General features: G+C 38.3%; 1 protein-coding gene across 1 annotated transcript in view; it reads left to right on the forward strand.

Moving 5' to 3' along the window:
- COL28A1 (collagen type XXVIII alpha 1 chain) overlaps positions 1-12,139 on the forward strand; it is a 70,828-nt gene extending 58,689 nt beyond the window's left edge. Inside the window, exons 29-37 of the mRNA XM_054192968.1 lie at positions 1,452-1,520; positions 4,412-4,492; positions 4,583-4,618; positions 4,817-4,853; positions 5,158-5,712; positions 6,578-6,759; positions 8,959-9,175; positions 9,620-9,796; positions 10,771-12,139. Coding sequence (XP_054048943.1) covers positions 1,452-1,520; positions 4,412-4,492; positions 4,583-4,618; positions 4,817-4,853; positions 5,158-5,712; positions 6,578-6,759; positions 8,959-9,175; positions 9,620-9,789 — 1,347 coding nt within the window. The 3' untranslated portion in view covers positions 9,790-9,796; positions 10,771-12,139. The remainder of the gene's footprint in view (positions 1-1,451; positions 1,521-4,411; positions 4,493-4,582; positions 4,619-4,816; positions 4,854-5,157; positions 5,713-6,577; positions 6,760-8,958; positions 9,176-9,619; positions 9,797-10,770) is intronic.
- Positions 12,140-13,407: the final 1,268 nt, after the last annotated feature.

The following is a 13,407-nucleotide window of genomic DNA, read 5'->3' on the forward strand; positions in this document are numbered from 1 at the left end:
CTGTGAAGGCAGAGCTCTGGTGGAGATGTGAGTGGCGGAGTGCAGTAGGTGCCTTTGCCTAGCACGGAGCGAGACCACAATGCACCCACGTGCAAGCAGAAGCTCCCATCTCAACAGCATTGCAGTCAAATCTGGAATTTGGACAGTGAAAGCCATCCATGGACCATGACTCATAGTATAATGCCTCTTGTAGGAGCTTCATCTCATTGTCTAACTCCGGTTGAGAAGTCCCAACTCATGGGAGTCAGGAGACCTGAGTAGCAGGAAGAGAAGCTTGACTTGGCTGTGCACCATGCAGCTGCTTCTCCACCTGCGGGAATCCAGCACCACAGGAATGCGCAGTGGTTGGTCCTTCTGCATTAGTGAGCCTTTGGTGAAGGCTGGAGTCTTGATAAATTTGGATACATTTTTGTATTTTGCTGCCCCTTATGAGCAAAATAACCCCTCTAGGCCCATTGGTGAGCAGCTATACAAGTATTAATAAAAGACCCTTTAGTGAGGCAGTCTGAGAGCTCTTGACTGAAAAATAAAACTAACTAACCTTGTACTTACATCTCATAGGCTAGGTTTGGGGCAGGTGGTGACTGCTTCTAATCTCACTGACATTCTCTGGAGCTGGTTTGGTATCTGCACCAGGCATTGCTGTTATGTGAATTACGTATGTGATGTGAATTATGATGGAGCATTTATGTACCAGGGAATATAATCACCTCTAGCTGTGTTTACAACATATACGGCAGTTGATCTGAAAAAATTATGTGTATTACCCTATTAAAAAAAGCAGGAAAGTTTCTGGCAGCCAGATGTGGTGAAGTATTTTCTGTACATATTTTATAACAGCTGTGTTTTATAACACATTGTATGCCCACGCTGCTAGCATGAACATGCTTTTCAAGTCTGCGTGCATGCAGCAGGGCATGTACAACAATCATTATAAACAAATTTGAACTTTATAGGTGGACTGATAGCGTCTTTTGAAGTATCAGCAGAAAGATGTTCTGCTCTCCGCACGGTGAAAAACAGAGATGTCTTTTTATTTACTTAAGGTCAGAATAAACAAGTCGACCCCGCAGAGATTCTGGGTGTGTATTTCTAGAGAACCTTTGTGTTGGACCTCATTGTGCTGTTTGTAGACCGGATTAATAACTGTCTGAGCCTCCATGAGGTTACTTTTGTCTTTCATCTCTCTCAGTGAAATGACAATATTTCATTTAATTCATCAGGAATAAATTCTTCATTATATACTTTATAAAGGCTTCATGTGTGTTCTGAGTCACACCCAATTGCTTATTTCTCCAGCTTCAGACCGCTTCTGTCTTGAAAATTATGTACTTCATTGCATAATACAAATATCTGGCTTTCTCTATGATGCAGAATGTTATAAAGTGAATAGATACAACATAGATTTTGCTTTAATTTTCAGTTAAAATTACTTTCCGTATTCTGTTCAGGGAGAAAAAGGAAATCAAGGTTTTCCTGGACCAAAGGGATCATTAGGAATTGGCCTTCCTGGACCAAAGGTAAATCCTAGGTTTGTGTAAGGAAATAAAAGGTAATTTTTTCTTTCTTTATTGGTTATTTGGTGTCACAGGTCTTTGAAGATAAATAGAAGGCAAAGACATTGCCTTGTATAGCTAGCAAGGTTAATGCGTACTACTTGTTGTCAGCTTTGGAGTCTACGAAAATCCTAATTGTCATTAAGGACCAGGCCCTGAAGTGGGATCTAGAATGAGTTCATAGCTGTTAGCAGGAGAATAATATTGGTAAAATTATGTATTCGGTTATCTTAGATATTTTTCAGGTATTACAAAACATCCTTTTATTTGTTAGGCTCTGATAAAAAAAGTTTTGCTTTTGACTAATGCCTTTTAAGGGCTTTGTTTTATTTGACTCTTTTTTTTTTTTTTTATGATTGAAGCCCAAGCTTGAATCTTCCCTTACTGAACAACTCCCTGGTTGATACAAAATTGTAAGAATTTCCTACACATACCTATTCCCATCTAACAAATTTTGCGCAAAGAGAATTTAAATACTTTGGCTATTTATTAGTGATTTTCAGATGTGTAGCATCTGGTGGGAGCATCCTAGGCCAAGGAAACCAAGACTCATGGACAATGTGGATGTGCAGATCAACTATGTGCACGCACAAGTCAGAACAGTGTGCCGAAGAAGAATGAGCGTTGATGTAAATGCATGATGCAGTATGTCACCTTTAATTCACAGCAGATGCCTGGTTCAGTGGGCAGACCCTCTGCAATAATTACAATGCAGCTGAAATACTGATTTTATTGTGAAGGCTCTGTCTGGAAAGCCTGAGAAAAAAAAACATGGCAGCCTTCATTGGAGAGCAGAGTTCCAACCCCCCTGCCGTGGGCAGGGACGCCTCCCACTAGACCAGGCTGCTCAAAGCCCCATCCAGCCTGGCCTTGAACACTCCCAGGGATGGGGCATCCACAGCTTCTCTGGGCAACCTGTTCCGGTGTCTCACCACCCTCAGAGTAAAGAATGTCTTTCTAGTATCTAATGTAAATCTCCCCTCTTTCAGTTTAAAACCGTTACCCCTTGTCCTATCGCTACACTCCCTGATATGGAGTCCCTCCCCATCTTCCCTGTAGGTCCCCTTTAGTTAGCGCAAGGCTGCTTGAAGTGTTCAAGGCCAGGCTGGATGGTGATTTGAGCAACCTGGTCTAGTGGAAGGTGTCCCGGCCCATGGCAGGGGAGTTGGAACTACATAATCTTTAAGGTTGTTTCCAACTCCAACCATTCTATGATTCGCCTCTGACCCAACTAAGATGATTAGGCTCTGACCCAAATACGAGCTCAATCCCCTCTAGTCACCTGAGGCAGACAACGCCCATTCAGAGCCCCAGCCATTTTTTCCCTGCACAAATGATTTTCATGGTACTACAGTTTACATCAGCTCAAATTATACAGCACTTTCTCAGACTTCGGTGTTATTCAGGCTACTACAGCTTGGAGCTTTTATGCAACAGCGATTATGAAGCTCTTTCACACAGATTCAAATTTCTGCCTCCTAATTCTGTTTTCTCTCAGATGCTGGATGCTCGTACTATGATAATAATTGCAGTATTTTCACTGTTCGTCATATTCATCTTGTATCTTGATTAATCTTTGTGACCCACTGTAAATCTCTCCACATACTCACAATTTTTCTGTTTGCTATTAAAATAGCAGACTTGTCACACATGAAAAGGAATGGTTTAGTTCCTTAGGAATTTCATATAAATGCCAAGTACCAAAGAGATCAGTTTTTAGTATACTTACGTGTAAGAGAGTAGCAGTACCACCGCAGTCAGTAGATCGTATTTGCTCTCCCTTATGCTGACATTAACTTTGATGAGGTTAGATTCAATTCATGGGCAGGTAATGGAAAGTAATATCCTCTGCTGGATATTATGATTCTGTGAAATAGAATAGAAACTGTCTTTCAAGAGTTTACTTAGTGGAGACTGGTTTTCTTAATGCTATGGAGGAGCTATGTACAATTCTCAGGTTTGAATAACATCAGAATCAGACTGAGAGTCAAAAGGGTTCCTTAAAATTTATAGCAATCGCCACAGTGAATGCTGTAACACAGGAGGTATCTGTGTGGTTCCATTGGCTGGATAATAATGAGGAGTAATATCAAAATGGACAGTAATCTAGGTAAATTTCTATGGTTTAAGGTTTCAAGTGAAATGTAAGGTGGTCAGAAGCTTCCAGAGAAGTAAAAAATTGTCCTGCACAATCTCCTCCTTGAAGAAATGTCTAATTTACAACCTGAATCTTTTGATAGTGTGTTTCATAACCTGCATTATGTGAAAACTGTCTCTCGAAATACCATAATGTTGAACTCTTTGTTTTGGAAATCAAAAGTCAGTTGAGGAAAAAAAATGCAAAATTGCTTCTAAATGTGAACCTATGTATTTTCCAATGGATGTAACAGTCCAAGCATGCCTTTTCTCTGTTCTCTGCAAGCTCCCAGTTTTTTGTGTGGGTTCTATACAAAGCTGGTGTGAATTTCAATACACTGGCTGATCTGAGGCAGCTACGTCTTTCTATAGGTCTGAATTAACACAGGTCCAATATAAACATTGGTTTAGAGTTCAAGAAAATCAAAGAAGAGTAAAAAATTATATAGTTTCAACATTTGCATAAAGATGTCATTACCCTTCACTCCTGAATTAAGGTATTTTTTCATAGACATTTCTATAAGATGTTTTTACTGCCCATCTTTCTCTGAGAGCTTACTTTCAGCTGTTCGCTTCGTAATACATATACAATAAAGCAGCCGCACAAAAATAAACCACCAGAAAATTTATCTTAAAAGCTCATTGAACCACAATACCAGCTCTGACTATCAACAGAAATGCAGTTACTGATTGTGTTTAATATGATTGTTTTAAATAAGGGAGACTATGGAGATAAAGGTGATCCAGGGAGCAAAGGTGCCAAAGGAGAGATTGGAGACCCAGGACCTCCAGGACCAAAGGTAAAACACATTTTCATAGTACTTAATTTTACACAATAGAAATTAGAAAAATTTGACCTTTGTTAATTATCCCACTCTATGCATTTTCAGGGAATTTGGGGAAGAAAAGGTGAACCTGGTCTTTCGGTAAGTATGTACACGAATTAATTTAAAAGACAGGAGTTTATTTTGGGAAAACATTTAAAGGTTATGTGATGTTATGCAAAGTTGCTTATGGAGCATTGCATTGCCTGCATTTTTGTATGTAAATAAATAAATAAAAATATAGATTTCAGCATTCTTAAAACCAGAACACACAGCAAATCAACTAATACTCTTTTTCAGAGAGAAGAAGTGATCAGACTTATCAATGAAATATGTGGTAAGCATTCCAGTATGGAAAAAAAGTAGTTCTAATAAAACACACTGAATTTATGTTGTCTCAATGGCTTTGTCCTCTGCATGTTTGTGTGTAAGGATAGCATTGATATGAAGACGACACTCACTGTTTTGCCAGAGCTATAATGGAAGTAATTTGGTCCAGCTCCATTCCTAGTTGTCAGTATCAGTAACTATAAATTAATTCATTAATGGAGCTTTAACTGACTGTGAATCTGATATATGAGTTCAATTTGTTTTTATGAAGGTGGTTTCTCATAAAATGACTGAAATTGTTATTCTTCTAGGTTGTGGCATCAAGTGTAGAGTAACACCACTGGAACTAGTCTTTGTCATTGACAGTTCAGAAAGTGTTGGACCAGATAACTTCGATATTACCAAAACTTTTATGAAAACAGTCATTGACAAGGTGTCGGCCAACCACGCTACAGCTCGCATTGGCATCATCAACTTCAGCCATAAAGTGAGGTTGGTGTCTTCTCTGGAGCAGAACAAAAACAAAGAACACCTGAAATCAGATGTTGATAAAATGCCCTACTTAGGAGAAGGCACGTACACAGCTTCTGCTATCCAAGAAGCCATTAAATTATTCCAGGCAGCACGGCCGGCAGTAAGAAAAGTGGCTGTTGTAATAACAGATGGACAAGCGGACGCTCGTGATGAAGTACGACTGGATACTGTAGTAAGAAAGGCCCATGCTATGAATATTGAGATATTTGTCATTGGGATTGTTCAAAGGACTGATCTTCATTATGATGATTTTCTGAAAGAAATGCAGCTTATTGCCACAGACCCTGATGAAGAACACATTTACCAGATAGATGATTTCATGACACTTTCAGGTAAAATAAACTATTTTAGTAAGAGGAAACTTGAAATAAGCGTATGAGAGAGTTTGGCCTTTCCCATAGTGAGGCAAGGCAGCCTGCTGAATGGCAGCTTATGTTTCTCTTTTGGATGCAGCTCCTTCCTCTCTTTCTCTTCTTTTTTGGCCAAAGTAAACCTTGCCAAATTTTCACCTCTCGGAGAAACAGTAAAACACAATGAACATCAGTTTTCTGAGCTGAGGCCTTCTCTTTTGTGAGAGCTTGCGTCAGCCTTCCCTCACAGTCCTTTTGTGCTTGGCCATAGTTTCATCCCAGAGAGGTGCAGATTTCCTTCCACCTTGACGCAACATCTCTGTCTCTCTCTCTCTGTTTCGCATGGCTCTTACCAGTCTTGGAGTTCCTCCACCATCTCTTACAAGCCATAGGGAAAACTACGCTTTCATCCTGATTCTAGGGGAAAAGTGGTGGAGCAACACACAAAGGAATGGAGACTGATAGTACATTGTGTATTTCAAACTGTGGCTTGAAAAAATCCTGTGGCCACAGCTGGAATCAGGAGATTACACTTATAAACACTTTATTTCCTTCACTCTGTTTTTTTTCCTTCACTGTTGAGCTATGATTTCTGCATAAAAAAGGGACTTGGTATTTTTATCTGTTTCTTCTTAAAAGAGCAAAAGGGCCTTAAAATCAAATAATTCAGAGAGCGCATTACTTTATTACTTCTCATTTGCATTTTGACATAACTTTAGAAGATGGTCTTTCACAAGTCACTGTCATTAAAGATTTAGGGTTAACAATGCACTAAAAGCTTGTGGTAAATCATTCTGGCTATTCTTGATTACCCTTAATAAATGTCATCATTTTGTTAATCTTTCAGCTCTTGAAAATAAACTGATCACAAAAATCTGTGAGAACGTGTCTGAAATCTACACCAGAAAATACAATGTTTTATCTCCATCGCCAAGTCCAGAATCTGAAATTGCTAATGAAGATACTAATAGCCAGTTAATGACTACTTCAGAGTTTTATGTGGTCCCTACAGAAGGAATCAGGTACCCAGTAAGTAAAGAAGTAACAGTTATCAAATATTTATGAAAGATGTATGTCTTTATTTGAATTCAAATACTCTTTATTTCACCATTCACCAGTCTTCTAATATGCAAATAATGTGTTGTTGGACTAGACCAAAATATTTGAACAAAATTTTTAAAGTTAGAGTGAACTTACTTGTTGAGAACAGAAGCTTACGGAAGAAAGAGGGTAATACTGTTTCTTAGTTGCAATAAATGCCAACAGTCCTTATATTTTTTGTAGTTCTTATTAATCTTAGGAGCGAGTTAGAAATCTTAAACATACACCTTTATTGAGGCACATACGTAGTGTATAAGGCATGTATTTACATGCAAGCTGATTGTTAGTACAATGCTTCTTGTGGTCACGCACTTTCCAGGTGTTATTAAGCCTTCAGTAATGTTTTGCTTTCCACATCGAGCTGTACTTCTCGGACTCCTCATTCATGTTACTCTTCTTCTCCGGCTTTGAATTCCTCCTGTCCTGCACTGGGGTTCTGCCCTCCAACACGGTGCTGCTGCAGATAGACAGGAGTTTCAATGCAATAGATAAATATTTTCTGCAGGTGTGTATCGCCTTAGTTCCCTTATTAAGTCTTTGGCATTTTTCAGCCACTGTCTTAGTATCAGAGTAGGATATTTGTCACCTTTGCAGTATATCAGTGCTAACTCTGTAGGGTGTTTTTATTGCTAAAAATAGCTGACGATAAAAACTGAGTGCTGCTTGCCCCTATAACCTGTTGAATGACCTACTGAAATGTATACTGAGATGTATAAACCTCTGTAGCTGCCTGGAATGGATATAGTGAATCACGATACTGGTATTTAGATATTAAGTGAATTGAATACAGATTGGAGCTAAATAAATATCACTGATTTACTGTGGAGGAGTCAATGGATTAGCCAATATTAATCCTTTGGATTATTGTTTATGTAATATCATCCATAATTAAATAGTTCACTTTCAAAATTCAGTTTAATTTCTTTGAAGAACTCCCTCAACAGGTGTGATTGATTTAGGTTTGGAGCTTGTAATACCTTCAGATCTGAGACAGACAGATCTGTGTGACACTGAGGGTAAATTTTGACGTCCTGTATCATTAAGAAAAATAAATGTAAACCTGGATTTATAGATGCTGATTTTATAAAGTGTGTGATAAGGATCACAGATGGGATTAGTTCTAAGTGACTAGATGCTCACACACTTGGTTCTGGCTAGCCATGTTTGTAATTAAATCTTCAAAACTGTTGAACTACTATCAGAAATAAACACAGCCTTTTTGTAGACCTGGAGAAGAAACACAATATGCAAAGGACTGGATGAATTGCCTGCACATTTACATTTCATCTAGACTTCAATTTTCAGAGTCCAAATGACTCTGAAGAGTTTTCTTAAACGGACTGAATGTGTCAGTAGTGGCCTGTAAATGGGAAGACACTGAATAGTATCAAATTCCTTCCTGTTCTTAGTAGGTAATGAACAAGTGGGATTAATGCAGTCATTTGTGCTATACCATACTAAGGCCCTTGGGAATCTTCTTGAATATACTAAAACACTAGAGAGGCAAATTTTTATATAATAGTCTTCATTTGAAGAGCAGGATTGGCTTCTTAACACTTCTATCAAGGTAAACTCTCAAATGCTAATGACTAGCAACTGGCTGTTAGCTAGAAATGGGAAAATTTGCTGTACTCAAAGGATTCCACATCTAAATAGATCTTTGGAGGAGCATAACACACATGTGTTTTTCTACCAATAACAAGTACCCTATTCCTCCCACCTGCCATTTTCCATTTCTTGACAAATTGAAGATGTGAGATCATTCCCAGTGAGTGTACCAAATGTTAAGAAGCACTGATTTACTCCAGAGGTCCTTCCATTTTTTGTTTTATTTATATTACAGACTAAGTGGTGACCGAAACTTTGTTTCAATGGAATTAATTCAGCTTATTGACTAAATGGAAGGCATTACTTTGCCTTTTCATTCAGCTCTCAGTGTCAGAAAATGCATTTTTTAAAATGATGGTCACGTACTGAGTAATCACTAGGAGTCCAAACCCGCCTGCTGTTAATGGTATTTTTTTATGTTATTTAGCAGTAGATTCCTACATAATTCTCTCAGTTTTCTCTCTTAGCATCTGAGCCCAGACAGAATTTTAAGTTACAAGATTTTGATTCCTTTTGCAGCTTAGTCCACCACAGACCAGGTATACTGAGCCGCTGCCATCTGCGCAGGATCACACTGCGACCACCTCTGCTCACAGAGAATCAAGACTTCCCCCGCTGTATGACATATCTGAAATCAGACCTCAGAGTCCGGTTGTCAGTCCTTTGTTCAATGTAACTGCTGCTGAAGATCACCACCTAACTGTGTTGCAAACACAGGTAGCAACAACCCAAAAAGGTAAGTAATAAATACTGTCCTCAGACACTGGGTAGCAAGTCTGCACCAAAACCAACCAACCAGCAAGCCCACTGTGTCCCCCAATACAATTACTAGATTTTACCACCTTTCGTTCTTCTGGCTGCAGACATCGCACACAACGAGAGCCAGAGTCTCAAACCTCGATGACAAACAACTCTTGTGTACCGACTGTGTGCTTAGGTATTTAAATAGCAGCTTGGTTCTTACATCAGGATTTAGGCAGTCTCATCTCAAACTGAGCCTGTATTTGTTTAGACCTGTTCAGGTAACTCGTTATAGAAGTGGAATTTAGCTACAAATTTGAGAGAAGCATACAGACTCCCAGGCACTACAAGAAAAGAAAGAGGTGCTCTTCTTTCTGAAGGAGGCACTTTTAGGATGATGTAACTTATCCCAAGTTAACTTTTACTGATACACTTTCAGATCCAAGGTGCTTCGAACCTTTGAAACCAGGGGATTGTCGGGACTACGTGGTGAAATGGTATTATGACAAGAGTGGCAATTCTTGTGGCCAGTTCTGGTACGGAGGTTGTGATGGTACCAACAATAGATTTGAAACAGAAAAAGAATGTCGAGAAACCTGCATTGATTGATGAATAAGTAAGTTATCTCTATTGTTCAGTCACCTCTTTTCCAGGCTAAAAAGATTGAGGCTATTTAAATGTCTCCCGTACTATGCATACATATCATATCATATCATAACATATATCATATCATATCATGTACCTTTGATCAACTTTGATATGTTTCGCTGAACCTTTTTGAGATGGTGGGACCAGCAGTGCACTTTGTGGTCATGGATTCATACCCAGTGAGGTTTTCTACTTTGTTCTCTATTCCTTACTTTATAGCTTCTAACATTGTACTTGATTTTTTTGCCATTACTGAGGTTGGAGGTGGTATTGTTGTAGAACATAATTCCAAGACTTCATCTATAGGATAAGCTGAGAACCCATTATATTATATGTGAATTTAGGATCATTTTCCCCCTTGTGTATTATTTCACATGTTTCAAAACTCAGTTTTGCTTTGCCACTCACAGCCTACACAGTCAATATCACAAGGTCCTTCTGCAATTTCTTACAGTCACCCCTTTTCTTTACTCTTCAAACAGTATTGTCACAAACTTTGTCAAATCACTTTTTACTCCTCTCTGTAGATCTCTAATGACTATATAGAGTAGAACAAACCATAGCATACATCTTCCAGTGACTTCTCTCCCCTGACCATCTATTCCCTTTCCTTTGTTTTCTTCTTTTCACCATTATAAATTAGTAGACTGTCCCTCTCAAACCAGTATAACTTTCCTTTGGGGAGGGATCTTGTGTTTTGGAAATCCAGGCAGACGGTATTAACTGCCTTAGGCCCACATGCTCAGTGAGTGAGGCATGGACTTCGGAGAGCTTGCTTATCTGTAGTGCATAACTTCCTTTACAGAAGCCATATTGCTCATCCCCAGGAAATTGTATTACATCCTTTATTTCATCTTTCAGTACAGGAAAATTCTACTAAACTGCAGCATGTTGGTTTTTTAAATGTTTCAGGAAAATTAATCAATTCCTTATTTCTTCTAGAATCGACTGCTTTTTGGAGTTTTTAAAGCTGGAAGTTCGCGTGTATGGAGGAAGAAATGACTGAGAAGAATCCAAAATGATGTGTTAACATGAATATGTTACTACCACGCTCTACTGCTTTCCCCAGTATGATATTCACATTAACTAGATTCCTGTATAACATATGTTATCTGCAACACCATAGCAATAACTTACAATCACACGTACACACACATGGGAACATACCTTTTCCCTCCAAATTTATATTAATTTGTTACTACTACATGTAGCAATGATGAAATTCTATTTTTAGGATTAAAATGTTGAAAGTGTTTAGCATTTAATGACAGAGGTCTCTTATTCTCTTGAAAGAATAAAATATGCTCTAGTTTTAAACAAAAGTGGTTCCTGAAATTAACACTCTTAATGCAGCATTTAGAGACATAAATTAATATTTCCATTAATTAGAGTACCTTTTTGGAATGTAAATACCACAGCTATAAGTAATTAGAGGCCTTTGTCGTCCAACCCCCCCCCAGCATTAAAGCACATTTGGATTAACTTCAGTATAATCTTTTCAATTATAAAGGTATGACTTTCATTCAGAATTACATTAAAAACAGGATTCTTCATGTCCTTTAGGCTAGTCAGTACACTTCCATTTCTCAGGGCCTCTGTGTTAAATTAAAAAAAATAAAATTAATTCACTCTAATATATGCTGTTAAATTAAAAAAGGGAAAAGCACTGAAAGATGTATCTAAATATTTACTTATAGCCTTTCTACTTTTAGCCTTGAGCCTATATGAACGTATTGTTAAAACTGAAAATGATGGGCATGTGATTAAAATGGAAAGCAACACTTGCTAAAGAGTCCTGCATTTTTATCTCTTTGCAAACAAAAACCTCGTTTCTACCCAGGCAGTATGGACAATTCTTGATATGTTTAAACAATTGCGTGCACAATTGCCCCACCCTCTATGTAACCAGATGACAGCATGTGCAATGCAAAATGAACTTGTTTACAGCAGAGAGGATGCAAATTTAATTCTATGGAAAGATGTGCCAGAAGTGCAGTTTAAAAGTATTTAATTTTTCTTCCAAAAATCTGGCCTTGTTAGTGAGTTTCAAATTAGAAAAAAAACCCTGACAGCAGCCCCCCCAAAATATCCTGCTCTTATTATACTAAGAACTAATATGATGATAATTCAAAAAAACACCCGAGGGCACAATTAATTTCTGTTTGCCATGGAGCGGTAAAACTCAAGGACGTTACCGTGTGCTATGTGTCCTGTGATATCCTGAAACTGAAGAGACTCAATGGTGTAGAACAAAAATCAAGCTGTTGAAATCAAGAACTAGTTTCCTTTCACAGAAAAAAAAAAAAAGAAAGAATCAGAAAGTAAAACTTGACACAACTTTTAATAAGTCAGTGTTTTTTGCATCAGAAAAATAAATTGCTTCAAAGTATACTACAAATGCTATAGACGGACTCTTGTGATAAATAAAATCAGCTACATTTAAAGCTGGATGTAAGCAGCAAATAAAGTAAAAGGTCAAATAAAAGGACGCAAGCAAACAACCTGTCTACTGGTGGCACAAAACAATCATGGAAAGGATGAAACTACTGTTGAGTAGTAAAGCCAAGGCCATCATACCAAGAATATCTATGTGCTGGAGACCTTTAATAGCGAACAGATGCCCAAAACAAGAGAGGAATAAACACAAAGTTTAGGGAAAAAGAAGAGCAGGAGGGATAGACACAATGATGCTTTCAAATTGGCTGGAAAAAGTAGATTCAAAGCTTAAAACATACTAAAATACAATGTTAACATACTATCGAACTTGAAAGACGTATTGAGAGGCTTCTTTTCTAGGCTAGGTCTCAAATCCAGTATTCAGAATTCATTTCAGTCAGATGAGAAAGGCAACATAAGAAATATTAAAACAAAGAGGCAGTGCAAACATTTTTAAGAAAAATATGGCCCTCAAAAGAAGAAAAAAATCATCTGAAGGAAAAAAAAACCTCACCAGCATCCCCGCCACCCCAGAAGGACCGTCTCCCCAAAACAGCCTGGAGTCAGTAAGGGGCAGAGCAACAACCTGAGCTTCAGCATGAACGATTCATTGCACTGATTCAGGCAAGCAAGTTATTTAAGTTGGACACATAGACAGATAGATATAGCTAACTGGAGTGATAGATAGGTAGAGAGATACAGGGGTAGAGATTCCTATCCAGATGAACATAAAACGATAAGATCTTTTCATCCAGAAAAGATGTAGAATTTGCAGAGTTAAAATCTGCTGTGGAATTTACGGATACCTGTAAAAATCTCTGGGTGTAACAGGTTCCAAGACACGCTTTGTTGCACACCTGCCAGGAATATTTTAGGTTTAGCTGCTCCTGGAAACCCACAGCAGCAACGCCCAGTGGAATTGCAAAGAAGTCTAGGAATTTGCAGGATCTTTCAAATCTGTTCTAATCTTCTGTGCCTGGGCAGTTGCTTCAGGGACGGGATTAGCTGTTGTGTTCAGCTCCACATCTCCAGAAAAACAGAAATGTCTTGTCTAAGATGTACTGGGGGATAATGAATTTGGGGATGTAAGATGTAAGTTACGGGTTTGCAATAATATCTTCAACACTGTGTAGTGCAAACCTT

This window comes from Rissa tridactyla, chromosome 2, assembly GCF_028500815.1.
Source record: "Rissa tridactyla isolate bRisTri1 chromosome 2, bRisTri1.patW.cur.20221130, whole genome shotgun sequence".
Taxonomy (NCBI): Eukaryota; Metazoa; Chordata; class Aves; order Charadriiformes; family Laridae; genus Rissa; species Rissa tridactyla.